Source organism: Papaver somniferum, chromosome 7, assembly GCF_003573695.1.
Source record: "Papaver somniferum cultivar HN1 chromosome 7, ASM357369v1, whole genome shotgun sequence".
In the NCBI taxonomy this organism is placed as follows: Eukaryota; Viridiplantae; Streptophyta; class Magnoliopsida; order Ranunculales; family Papaveraceae; genus Papaver; species Papaver somniferum.
Genome location: NC_039364.1, coordinates 53,726,187 through 53,740,614, shown reverse-complemented (window position 1 = coordinate 53,740,614; position 14,428 = coordinate 53,726,187). Strand labels below are relative to the sequence as shown.

At 35.7% G+C, this 14,428-nt stretch overlaps 1 protein-coding gene across 1 annotated transcript; it reads right to left on the bottom strand.

The window, feature by feature from the left end:
* Positions 1-4,268: 4,268 nt before the first annotated feature.
* Positions 4,269-7,484, bottom strand: LOC113294637 (betaine aldehyde dehydrogenase 2, mitochondrial-like). Its single transcript, XM_026543024.1, has 11 exons — positions 7,444-7,484; positions 7,281-7,335; positions 7,064-7,144; positions 6,707-6,799; positions 6,475-6,621; positions 6,265-6,328; positions 5,585-5,620; positions 4,887-4,891; positions 4,715-4,780; positions 4,561-4,626; positions 4,269-4,337 (listed from the first exon to the last, which is right to left on the bottom strand). The coding sequence occupies exons 1-11, from the start codon at positions 7,482-7,484 to the stop codon at positions 4,269-4,271; spliced, it is 723 nt and encodes a 240-aa protein (XP_026398809.1).
* Positions 7,485-14,428: the final 6,944 nt, after the last annotated feature.

Sequence of the window (14,428 nt, the reverse complement as noted above, 5' to 3'; positions counted from 1 at the left end):
TCGAAATACACAACCAAATTAACCACAAAATTAATCAATTTAATTGGTCATACTCACATAAGAGAGTCTACGGAGCAATGCCTAAGTTAATCATGAAAACAATCAACCCAGTCATGAACGCTCAAACATAATAAGACTTTTGGAGTCATAACTAAATAACCAAACAAGATGATTAATTTAGTTCAAAATACTCGACATAAAGTACCTTACGGAACAACAACAAAGTTAATCATAAAAATAATCAACTTGGTTGTTTCGTGCTCAACATAAGACACACTACGGAGCCACACAGTAATTCATAAAATATGGATCAGGTAAGATCAATTACTACGGAATATACAAGGATTCATTCTATTTTCCATCATTATTTGCATAACGACATTTAATAGACATAATCCTTGCAAACAAAATATTTTAACCTATCTTCCATCAATAATTGACAATATAGGCTTAACTTTTGTATTTATCAAAAGTCCATTCATTCTTTCATCAATACATGCATATCAATTCATGAACGACTTTACTTTTGACAAGATATGGGACAATCAAGTTCACTGACACAAACACACATATCCCACAACAATATTGCAACATATAAAACCATAAAGATTAATACTGCAAAAATCATCTTCCAAACAATTTAGAATTTAAACCAATAAATCTAAAAACATGAAGATGAAAACGTTGGACATAGCTATGTGTAAACACAATAATGGCTATTCCAACCTCTAGTTATTCTTCTAAACAAAAACCGAAAATAGAAGATTCACTAGGCGAACTAAAGGAAAAATCAGAGTTCATTGAGGACCTCGTATCTTTCAATGAATTCATCAAAGAAGGTATCACTAATTTCCTTTATTCTCTTGACGGTAGACACACCATGTTCGTGAGTTAGAACACTAACTTTGCGATCAACAACCCGAGCAAGTTGTCTAGATTTGACGCAGTCCATGATGAGCTTCTCCTGATTCCGTATCAGAATATTCTGATTTGCAAGGATTCTGGCCTGGCCATCTAGGAGTTGGTTTATTTGCAGTTGCAGATTTGAAAACTCGACCTTTGAATCATTTTGAAAACGAGTTAAATCCTTGACAGAATCATCAATCCAGGAGTTGTGATCCTTTCTTTCAAGCATCTTCTTTAGAACCAGCTCTTGAATTGACTCCCGTCCTTGAGTGTCTTCCTCCATATCAAGATGCACAATCTCTTGAGATTTTGCAGAGTTCTCCATATTATTTTTTTTAAGGGAAGGAAAACCCAACAAAGTAATATATATGTGTTTGTAAACACAGGTTTGAAACCCTAAGAACTCACAGGAGGAGGACGCAGACGTTTATGGACCGTCAACACAAAGAAAACTTAAAACATAAAGAAAATAATATACAACATACTTGAGTATTTCTCAATAATTTTCCTTGTACCTCTCAAGTTAGAAACAAGGAAAAGAATACCTGGAATCAGGTGGTAGAGTGGAAATTAATCCCACTATGATCATCGAGAAAGGAGTTGTACATATCATCTGGTAGTTTGATCTTTGTGTTCTTCGCCTTTCTTTGGTTAACCTTCATCCCAGAAGAGTAAGACACGGTGTGGTTAACATATACATCAAAAGGGTTTCTCTGAGGACTAAATCTAGGACCTCTTGCAATTGGTTCAAGAGGATCAGAATAGAGAGGAATCCATTTTCTAGACTTAGATTTACCAGAAACATTCTTATAAACACAGGGAATGCTTTTGTCAGCAGTACAAGAATTTATACTACTAGGAAGCATATGATTCCTGTGATGATTTCTAAGAAAGAGATCACGTTTATAAGGTATATGGTTTTCTGTGGACATGCGATTCACTTCCGTAGTCGACGGACTATTTATCCCATTGACAGTGTAAAGAAGCAAATTATGAAGTTTAGAAATTTGTTTCTTTCTGGCAAAACAATGGATAACATAGTGATTCTATTTCCCACATAAAGTACAGGTTCGTGGAGGAGAAGCAACAATTGGCACCTGTTTTAACTTCATAGCCATGTGAGAAGATTGTAAGTTATGCAAACTTTTCTTGACACAACCTCCTTCTGGAGAACATTTCGTCATGTACTGTAACTCATGAGAGTTAGTATGTACAAAAAAATTTCTCTTTAAAATAGAGTTTTCCTTTTCCAAGGATTTACACTGTTCATGAGCTAGAGTAAGAGATGCTTATAGTTTCTCTTTTTCAACACGAAGTCTGTTAAGATCTGATGAATGAATCTCGATCAAATGTTTCTCTCTAATTGAGTCTTCCTTAACAATATCTTCAAGAACACTAATCTTTTCACGCTGTTGAGTAGTTTCTTGGAGAAGTTTTTCAATATTCTTAGAGAAAGACCCAATGATGTTGTAGAGTTCATGTTCTCGATCAAGAGACTTTTCAAATTCATCAATAAGCTGATCATGATCCTGAAAATCAATAATGTCAGCAGTGTTTTTTGAGATTCTGGTGAGCTCCTTTTCAGCTTTTGCCATAGTGCCCAATGTCTCATCAGAGAGAGAGATGTCAGCACCAGATGGGACAATCTTCTTACCTCGGGATTCAGAAGAATATGCTAAGGAGTGATCCTTTGAGGTATTTCCAAGACATTTGGCATAGTTAAAAGCTTTAGAAGGCATCTTGGTATGCGTTTAAGAGATTCTGTCCACAGACTCAGATTGCCACAAACACAAACTTGTAAGGTCTTAAACGTGTTTGTCTGCTCTGATACCAATTGAAAAAGCGGGGGTCTAACAACCACACCCAATATTTCGCTTAGCAATCTGTATGGACAAATTCCAATATACTCACTACACCATTTTTAGGGATTAGCAACGGAGCCTGGTCGTTGCTGACTGGGGTCGCAACGGCAGACCGACATTGCAAAATACGGTGTTGCATTTTTTCGCAACGGCATAAGCTCCGTTGCGACTCTTGGTCAGCAACGGAGATTCGCAACGTACTGCGCCGTTGCGACGCTGTTTATTCGCAACATAGGTCCGTCGTTTCTAAGATGTTTCTAATTACAGGTTTAACCCCTACCCGGAACTAAAATGTTATTGGTTCTGGTTCTAATTTACTGGTTCTGGTTCCAATTTAGCAACAGATTAAAGACGTTGCTAATATTTTGCAACATAAAAAAAAGGTCAAGTCTTCATTGACCTGGTCAAAATCCGTTTCCCCTCCACATTTCCCCCCCTGCAGTTACCCAGTTTCCCACATTCATCATTTCCACAAATATACATTCATTCATTCATTCAACATACATTCATTCATTCATTCAACATACAAAACTGTATCAAATTATGAAAATGGATTCTTCAATTGATTTTAACAAAAAGTATGAGTATTTGATACAAATGTGTTTTAAGTATCACAACAAACTAGTGTACACATTAGAAACATACTTGGTTCCTAAGTTCAGTTCATGTAAAGTTACGATATTCCTAAGTTCTTCTAACTTAGATCATACTACATAAACTTACAAATCTTGCAGCTGCTAAGGGACTAATGGCTGTTGCTTTGTTCTCCAACCTTAATTTCTGATCTCATAACACAACATCATTCAATCAACCTCCGAACAAAGCATCACAAATTCTTCCAATCAGATAACCAGTATGCTTATAAATCAATTGAAGTCAAAAACTAATAAATAAATAATATGGTTGTGCAAGTATAAGCAGGCAAAATCTGTGGAAATGATGAATATGGGGAACTGGATAAGTTTCCATTGTCTCTAATCCTCCTTCCAATGACCTAAGTTAAAACAATGATAGATCAAAATCTTGCGCATATAATTGGTGTTCTGTAAAAACATTGAATCTGCACCAGAATTTGGGGATCATCTTGTAATCCAGCTGAAGTCAGCCAAATCCTAAATTACGCTGGATTCAGTGATATCTTTTTAGGTCTGCACTAGCATCTTGTAAGCGTAATACACAAAACTATCCCCTAAAACTGTTCTTATTTTATTTAGTACAAAACGTTCACCAAAATCTTGAGTCTTGACTATACTAAAAACGAAACTAAGAACTGGTGAACTACTAAAAAATTCAAGATATATGACATACCATCAGTCATCTTGGCCTCGATGTTGGAAACATCTTTATCATCATTCACACGATCATAACCATAGCAAAGCTTCCATGAATGAGTCTGCCCAACCGTAGAGATTTCACAATCCACTGAAAAAAGCCAAGTAATTTGCTATCAGAACAATATTGGGCAAAAAGTTAGAATGTAACACAGAGGTTGATTTATATTCAGAACCCACATAATAAATTCAACTTGCGATAGATAGAGTGACCATTAAATCCAAAACCAGTGTATACCTAGATTAAAAATGAAACCTTTACACCAACATTAATGGAACACAATAAAGAAACCCAAACCAAAATTTAGTGAAAATGAGACACAATTAAGCATGATTTATGTTTCCAATTTGTCCTTAACCACGATTGACCTAATTGGGTTGTGTTCAGCTTGCACATACTCTACAAGTATGAAATAACTAACTTCATTCTTTATCAAATAAAATTCCAAAACTAGCATTACCTTCCCGAATAAGCGTGGTTGAAAAACAAATTCATCTTGCCCGAGGATGCTAATGCTAACACTTAACTGCAAATGAAAACATAAGAAACATTCATTAATTCCTGGAACTATCTTTACCAATTAACAATCAATGCTCATTACAAAGTCAATGCACATTCTTAGCCAAGAGCTTATCTTTAAGAGCTTTGAGAGATGGTTCCAGGTCTGACAAAAGTGTGAACTGCACAAATAGAACAAAAAAGACCATATAAGTTAAAACAGCTGTTATGAAGACCCACCAGACCCAATGGCTTATTGAATAAAATGCAAATGATATTGTAACGAACCCGTCCTATGAAGAATCATACTCAACCAGGGTAGATGCATGATCTATGAAGAATCATACTCAACCAGATTTGTCATCTTAGAGATAAAAATTAAAGATCTAAGAACATAGTGCTCAGTGTGAACATCTTAGTGTCGGTGCATCATTGATTCATTGTATGCATCTGCAAGAATATATGAATCTTTACACACACGTCACTTCTTATGAAATTTAAATTAACCCAACTGCAGAACAGTTCAACAGATAAAATTATTGCAGTTTGAAAAACGCTGTAATAATGAGAAACAAATCGCACAAAGTTCAGTTAACCTGGAATACCAGCTGGTCGTGGCAGAATAGGTGGTCTCATCATCCCAGGGGGGTAATTGACCTCCAGGAATCTGTGAACTGATCAATGGTGTAGCATACAAACAGAAAATGTAAGAACGTTAAACTATTTAGAACAAGAAATAAGCCAATGATTCAAGCTGAATAACTGAAACACCACGTGCTTATGAATATATAAACTCAAGCTCAATCCACAACAAACTCATGATACAACAACTGAAAGGTGGGGGGGGGGGGGGGGGGGGGAATGTAAAGTAACTCAAGCTCAAGCCACAACAAACTCAAGATACAAAAATAAACATCTGAGACCACATTTCCTATTTTTTCTTTTAGATTTAAGAAACTCTAACTCAATCCAAAGATATCATTCACCTTTCTCGTCCTCGTCCTCCACAACTGCCAGTTCACCTGGACCCAAAAGGAACAATCATAATGAACACTTCTCAATGGAAAAGAACTGATAAAGTAGTACCGGCAACAAGAAAGTTGAAACTGAATTATGAGCTACTCAATTTGAAACTTTGTAAACTATAACCACCACTAATGGCCTTTAGTTCCACATACTTGAACAAGAAACAACATTCATACAGTGAGCTTATACTGACTATAGTTTCAGAAGTTTAGCATAACCACACTCCAGATGTTTAAAGAAGAGTAGCTCTTAATTCTAGTGATTAGATGGAGTTGTCGACCTGATAGAAAGTATAATAAAATTACAACTACATACTTTGTATCCTTGCAAAGCAGGGGATTGTTACTTACATGTACAATAAGTCGAGATTTTGCACTGCACATTTGACCATTTGTCCAAAAACAACCAAACATGTCCACTCAGAAGCTATTTTTAGAATGAAGATACAAGCAACAGAAAACATTTATATCAACAGAAAAGAAAATACTGTAATATAATGATTCAATTTCAAGTCCCAACTTGTTATTACATAACTCAAGACACCAGAAGCTATTCCATATATTATTATGTGTCGGTAAATATTGTGCGGATATTCAGATAGTATGTTTAAGCAAAATAAAGTTGTAAATAAGATAAACACCTTTGTCAAGGTCTGTATCCTCGAATATGTTAGCACTTTTTCCACCGAGTTCCAAAGTAACAGGCTGTAGATCAATCAAATACACCAATGAGGGGAAGGAATGATATCAAAAGAAGGAAATACTAATAACTGATGGCGAAAGTTGTAAACGAAGAATTAATCAAGAATTTGAAAAGTTTAAAGTTGCAGGACTAAGAGATATGACTGTACCTTGTCGACATGAGGATGAGCTGCTAAAGGAGCCCCAGCTTCTGGACCTAATCCAGTTACAATGTTGAGTACACCAGGAGGTAGACCAACTTCTCTACAGATATCACCCAGCTCTAAACAAGTACTCAAAACTGAATATGTGATGGGCTAGTCAGTACAAGGAAAAATATAAACTAACATACACATACAAGAAGGGAAAGGAACATAAAAAGATAACTAGGAGAAGCATTACATGGATGTCAACTCCGAGGGCTTTAGTATAGCTGCGCACCCAGGAGCCAAGGATGGAGCCACCTTCCATATGGCCATCAAAAGAGGGTAATTCCTTCGGAAAAGAATAATCCAGCATTGACATCAAAAAAATGATTCAAAGATTGTATAAATTGGATTGGTAAACACAAGAATAGTTATACAAAGAGGTAACCAGTAGAGTTCACCAATATTCAGGAGGAAAAATATATAACAACGAGATCTGCACAATACTCAAAACATCCGGCAACATCATCCTGGATTGAATGAGAAAATAAGGTGAGGCAAATATCCATGAGAGATTAAACCCCCTTTTCGGAAAAATGCATTATTAGCATACCATGCCCCATGATGCTTCATCCAATGGTTTTCCACAATCAAGGGCTTTTAGCCTAGCCAACTCAGATTTTCTTTCACGTACCTGCAAAGAGAGGTGAAACAAAAATTTCAGCACACCTGAAAGAAGTTAATTTTCTTCACACAAACATGCTATCATCATCCAACTTCAGATACACAATATTAAAGGACAATTAAAACAATTTCATATAAACATATACCTTCTTAGTTATTCCTAAAACAACTCTGACCAGTTCTTCTTCACACTCAGATGAACTGAATTATAAACAACAAACCATAAATTTTCTTAAAATCAGTTTATAATTTACAACCCAAAAGTATAAATTAAACCCTAAACTGAAAATAGCTCAAAATCCCTAAAACAGCTTAACATAAAACAATATACCTTCAATGTTCTTCAACATTGAAAAACCCTAAAATGGAAAAAAGTAAAATCATATTAGATTCACATATGAAACCCTAAAACCGAAAGAGAAAGAAGAAATTGAAAAACTGAAATCGAAAAAAACAGATTCACAAAGGAAATGGAAAAACTGAAATCAAAGATTAAACCATAAAATATATAATTTAAATAAAACTGTTGGGACCTTAGTGGTCGGTACCCTAAAAAAAAACCTAGGATTCGATAAAAAATAAACTTAAATCGATCCAGCTGAAACCCTAGAAATAGAGTTGAAACCCTAGAAATCGATAAATCAAAATCTCTAAACCTTATAAATAGAGATGAAACCCTAGAAACCGTCAAAGATTATACCTGACGTTCTTCACGATGCGAGAGTTCAGAGTTGAGAAGAGAGGAAAGAGTTCTCTAAACACAGATATGGAGATGGGAGGAAAGACGAAAGAGGAGAAAATAATGCGAAATGAAAAACGTAAGGCAGGATATAGGTTAGATGGGCTGAAGGGTGGAAAGAAAAAAAGAAGGCTTGAGCGAGGTTTGACCGGGGCGTATTTACCAGTCCTGGTGTTCCCGACCACACGCGTAATTCACACGCCTTACCCCAGTGCAGTTGATATTCGCAACCTATGTGGTGAGGTTTCAAAATTCGCAACAGAAATATGACGTTGCGAAATATTAGCAACCGATATTAGCAACGGAAAATTAGCAACGGTACTAGTGCCATTGCTAATATGCGTTTCGAATCCCTTAAAATGGTGTAGTGACTTTCTAGAGAATCAACTAGACAGTCAGACTCAATCTAGACAAAAAGTATATCAAGGAGTTTATATCTCAATCTCTCGATTTGATATATACTCAAGCAAATAGAAATCTGCGAGTCTTTATCAAATACTAGAGAGATAACTTGGATGGTACCAAAGACCAATATCCAAGTGTCAATCAATTTAAATCAACAACCAAAAGGTCGGATATTCTAATTGATTAAATGATGCACAACCTATGATATTTCAATTATATAAACAAATATAATGCGGAAAAGAAATAACACAGACACCAGAATTTTGTTAACGAGGAAACCGCAAATGCAGAAAAACCCCGGGACCTAGTCCAGATTGAACAAACATTGTATTAAGCCGCTACAGACACTAGCTTACTCCAAACTAACTTCGGTCTGGACTGTAGTTGAACCCCAATCAATCTCACACTGATCCAAGGTACAGTTATGCTCCTACGCCTCTGATCTCAGCAGGATATTGCGCACTTGATTCCCTTAGCTGATCTCACCCATAACTAAGAGTTGCTACGACCCAAAGTCGAAGAATTTAATAAACAAATTTGTATCACACAGAAAAGTTTACGATAATAGATAAATCCGTCTCCCACGAATATACCTACGAGTTTTGTTTCGTCTTTTGATAAATCAAGGTGAACAGGAACCAATCAATAATACCATACTTATATTCCCGAAGAACAACTCAGTATTATCAATCACCTCACAATAATCTTAATCAACGCAGCGAAAAAAATATTGCAGAATCACAAACGTTGAGAAGAAGTTTGTTTGTGATTACTTTTCTATCTTTCCTATTGGAGATATCAATCTCAAGCCAATTATTACAATTTTACTCGTACGATAGTAACAGCCAGATCAGATCACACAACTACGATAAAAGTAGTATCGGTCCGGCTTCACAATCCCAATGAAGTCTTTAAGTCGTTAACCTGGTTTAGAAGAAGAAACCAAAGGTTAAAGGAGAATCGACTATAGCTTAGCACAACAAATATCATATAGAATGTGTGGGGATTAGGTTTTCCAGTTGTTAGAGTTCTCCCTTATATACACTTTCAAATCAGGGTTTGCAATCAATGTTAGCTTAGTAACAAAGCATTCAATATTCACCGTTAGATGAAAACCTGATTAGATTCAAGCTAATATTCTCAACCGTTAGATCGAAAACTTAGCTTGTCACACACAAATGAAATGTCCAATTTTGGGTTTATGAACCGTACCCAAACATTAACATTTGTTGGTTCAACAAGTCAACCAAAAGGTTAGCCATGTGATTACTCTCATATCAACCTTATTCTTCTTCACCATAACTAGTTCAAATGACTCAAATGAACTAGTTAGAGAGTTGTTCAATTGCAAGGAAATATTATGTAACTACACAAGACACAATTGAAGCAAAATCGGTTTGATTCACTCGAATCGGTTCATGAACTTTATAGCCACGGTTTGCAAAAGCATTCCTTAGTTTATTTAAACATTAGTTCAAGAACAACCGACTTTATATATAACCTGCTCAAGTTCGCGGACTGGATTCGCGGACTTAAGCTCATGGAAGGAGTTCACAAACTCCAGTAGAAATTCTCGGGGTTGAGCACTTCCGCAAGTTCGCAGACTGAGTTCGCGGACTTGGCTCACGCCACTTCCATTTCTCTTGATCAACAAAGTTCGCAAACTTTGGTTCAAGGAATAAGACTTATGCATATATGTGTTTCCACAACAATGCTTATATCCACCAATGGTTATGTAATCTAAACTCTCATTTCAATCATTGGAACATTCTCAGAGAACGTTATATAGCCGTTATTCACAGACCATTTTTCGTCAGAGAAATTTTCAAAGTGATTGAAACATAACATGACTTTCGTCACTTGGTAAAGATGAATTCGGCTAAAGCGAAAGCTTACCAACACACATTTCGAGAAATAGGTAGGCGAGATAAACTCGGCTCGAAATAGCAAATGTGTATAATGAAAGTCTATATATCAAAACTACTTTTGTCTCAAGAGTAGGAGATAGAGTAAATAGACTTTTGAGTGACAGATAAGTTCAAGTCTCCACATACCTTTTAGTCGATGAAGATCCACCAGTTCCTTGAGTAGTCCTTCGTCTTGTATGATGATTGCCATGGAGTCTTGATCTCAACTACACTTTTTATCCTAATCCAAGACCTTAGCTCTAATAGGCTAGTAATCAAGACTTATAGTTTTGATCACTAATATTGACAAACATGCTTGAGATAGCAACACATGCGAGTTCGACCGAGCAATGCTCTAACAGGTTCTCTTGTGGTTAATCTAATTGAGTATTTTTGAATTCAAATTCATATTCGTATGCGATTTGTTATGTCCAAAGAAATCCTTCTTTTCTTATGAAATTAAGGTCGCTCTTGTTGTTCTTTCGGGAATAACATTTTATGGGGGAGAGTTCTTAATTGAACTTGTGCTTAATTGCCAAATCATTGTGGGGAGTGCGGCTGTGGAATATTATAGGAGTTATCTTGTATCTTTATAAACTCCTTGGTGAAAGCATTTAGCTTCGGATATATGATTGCATTTAAACAAGTTGATATGTACTTTCTTTTGGTCACGAAATGTCTCTATGGAAATTTTCATTAGGATCCCGTTTTCGTACCTTTGCCAATTTTATTGGCAAAAAGGGGGAAAATTAATGTGTAGTTCACACTACAAATACATACGGTTTTCGAATCATTATATAAAGGGGAGTGGTTTCCATGTGATATGGAGTATTGACTAAGGGGGAGTGATACATATCACCATAGTATTATTGTCGAAGTTGTGATATACAGTTGAACATTGATGTTGTATAATAATATTATGACACTGTATAACAATGATTGAGAATTCTTGTTTTCTCATTGTTATAGATACGGATTTTCAACAACGATGATGCTAAACTTACAACTTTTGGAATCATTGGAGTACTTGGAAGTGACGAAGATTTCGAGTAATGTTTAAAATTAGGCATGTGGAAGAAGAGCTACAAAAGTTTATTTATCTATTTTTGTATTCCATATGTATTGATAGTTTTGTCACTAAAATTGACAAAGGGGGAGATTGTTAAAGCATTTCTCGGTCGAACTCGCATGCGTTTCTATCTTAAGCATGTTTGCCAATATTAGTGATCAAAACTATAAGTCTTGATTTCTAGTCTACTATAGCTAAGTCTCGGACTAGGATAGAAAGTGTAGTTGAGCTCAAGAACTCTGTGGCGATCATCATACAAGACGAAGAACTACTCAAGGAACTGGTGGAACTTCATCGACTAAAAGGTATGTGGAGACTTGAACTTATCTATCCTCAAAAGTCTATCTGCTTTATCTCCTATCTTGAGACAAAATACGTTTTGCTATATAGACTTTGATTATACACATTTGCTATTTCGAGCCGAGTTTATCTCGCTTATCTATTTTTCGGAATATGTGTTGGTAGGCTTTAGCTTTGGACAAGTTCATCTTTACCTAGTGACGAAAGTCATGTTATGTTTCAATCACTTGAAAATGGCTTTGACGTAAAATGGTTTGTGAATAACAACTATATAACGTCCTCTAAGAATGTTTCAATAATTGAAATCAAAGTTTAGATTATATAACCAATGTTGGATATAAGCATTGTGTAGTAACACATACATGTATAAATCCTTATTCCTTGAACCAAAGTCCGTGTACTTTGCTGCTCAGGAAACCAGAACAGAGTCCGCATACCTAGTCCGCATACTGTCAGAGGTTCTCTTCCCGAGAAAATCTGCTGGAGTTTGTAAACTTTTACAAACTTATTTCGGGTACTTAAGTCCGCGTACCTGGTACGCGTACTTAGGTTGGTTATTTTCTAAAAACGATTATTCGTGAACTTGTACTTATATTAACTAAGGAATGCAAGTTTGCAAACCGTGGCTATAAAGTTCATGAATCGATTCGAGTGAATCAAATCGTTTTTGCTTCGATTGTGTCTTGTATAATTCTATAAGATCTAAGCAATTGAACAACTCTCTAACTAGTTCATTTGAGTCATTTGAACTAGTTATGGTGAAGAAAAACATGGTTGATATGAAAGTTCTCATATGGCTAACCATTTGGTTAACTACTGTTGAACCAACAAATGTACATGTTTGGGTACGGTTACATAAACCTAAAACGTGCATTTTATTTGTGTGTAACAAGCTAAGTTTTCGATCTAACGGTTGAAAGATATTGCTTGAATCTAATCAGGTTTTCATTTAACGGTAAATATTGAATGCTTTGTTACTAAGCTAACATTGATTGCAAACCCTGATTTGAAAGACTATATAAAGGAAAACTCTAGCAACTAGGAAACCTAATCCCCACACCTCCTGTCTAATACTAGTTGTATAAGCTAGATTCGATTCTCCTTTAACCTTAGGTTTCTACCGAGACCCTGTAGGTTAACGACATGAATACTTCATTGGGATTGTGAAGCCAGGCCGATACTACTTTTTTGTAGTTGTCTGATCTGATCTTGCTGTTTCTATCGTATTGAGTACAATCGTAACGATTGGCTTGAGATTGATATCTCCGATAGGAAAGATATAAAAGTAATCACAAACATCTTTGTCTCATCGTTTGTGATTCCACAATATCTTCTTTCACCGCGTCGATTAAGATTATTGTGAGGTGATTGATAATACTAGGTTGTTCTTTGAGAATATAAGTTCAAGTTATCAATTGGTTCCTGTTCTCCTTGATTTATCAAAATACGGAACAAAACTCGTAGGTATTTCTGTGAGAGACGGATATATCTATTACCGTAGACTTTTCTGTGTGATACAGATTTGTTTATTAAAGTCTTCGACTTTGGGTCGTAGCAACTCTTAGTTGTGGGTGAGATCATCTAAGGGAATCAAGTGTGTAGTATCCTGCTGGGATCATAGACGTAGGAGCATAATTGTACCTTGAATCAATGTGAGATTGAGTGGGGTTCAACTACAGTCCAGATCGAAGTTAGTTTGTAGTAGGCTAGTGTCTGTAGCGGCTTAATACAGTGTGTGTTCAATCTGGACTAGGTTTTGAGTTTTTTTTGCATTTGCGGTTTCCTCGTTAACAAAACTTCTCGTGTCTGTGTTATTTATTTTCCGCATTATATTGTTTATCTTTATAATTGAAATATCACAGGTTGTACGTTTGAATCAATCAATTGGGAAATCCAACCTTTGGTTGTTGATTGAAATTGATTGATACTTGAACATTGGTCTTTGGTACCGTTCAAGTGATTTCTCTTGTATTCAATTAGACTCGCAGATTTCTATTTGCTTGAGTAAGTATTGAATCGAGAAAGAGAGATATAACTCTTTGGTATACTTTATTAAGATTGAGTCTAGTTGATTCTCTTGAAAGTATATTGGAGTTAGTCCATACATATTTGTAATCTAAATATTGGGTGTGGTTGTTGTACCCCAGCTTTTTTAAGAACAAATAACCATGATTGAATATAACACAGTATGCGTACTTGTATGCTAACTGTTGCAAGTTATTCCAAGTCCGGGAACCATAGTATGCATACCCGTATGCGTACTGGTTGGTTAATGAAAGTCCGGGAACTTAGTATGCGTAATGGTGTGAGTTTCAAGTTCCGAAAATTCAACTGAGTTTGGAAGGTATGCGTACCCGTTCGCAGACTGGCGAACCCAAACTTAGTCTGGCCACTTAGGTAAGGGTACCCGTATGCATACTTAAGTAGGTTATGTTCTAAAATCGGTTTGTTCAAGAACTAATACATTTATATAATAAGGAATGCAATTTTTTGCAAACCGTGGCTATAATGGTCATGAATTGATTCGAGTGAATCAAAATCGATTTTGCTTCAATTGTGTCTTGTATACTTCTATGAGAATATAAACAATTGAACAACTCTAGAACTAGTTTCATTTAAGTCATTTGAACTAGTTATGGTTTAGATGAACAAGGTTGATATGAAAGTGTTCATATGGCTAACTTCGGTTAACTATTGTTGAGCCAACAAAGGTGTACACGTTTAGGTACGGTTACCTATATCTAAATGAAGTCACTTTTCATTTGTGTGTAACAAGCTAAGTTTGATCTAACAGTTGAAAGATATTAGCTTGAGTCTAATCAGGTTTTCATCTAACGGTGAATATTGAATGATTTGTTACCATGGTAACATTGA

What these genes read in the sequence shown, in the direction of transcription:
- LOC113294637 (XM_026543024.1), bottom strand. Translation starts at nt 7,484, where the DNA reads ATGTTGAAGAACATTGAAGGTATATTGTTTTATGTTAAGCT. An exon ending in TTTTAGGAATAACTAAGAAG is followed by an intron (nt 7,145 to 7,280) that starts GTATATGTTTAT and finishes CTCTCTTTGCAG; the next exon opens with GTACGTGAAAGAAAATCTGA. An exon ending in ATAAGCTCTTGGCTAAGAAT is followed by an intron (nt 4,627 to 4,714) that starts GTGCATTGACTT and finishes TTTCATTTGCAG; the next exon opens with TTAAGTGTTAGCATTAGCAT.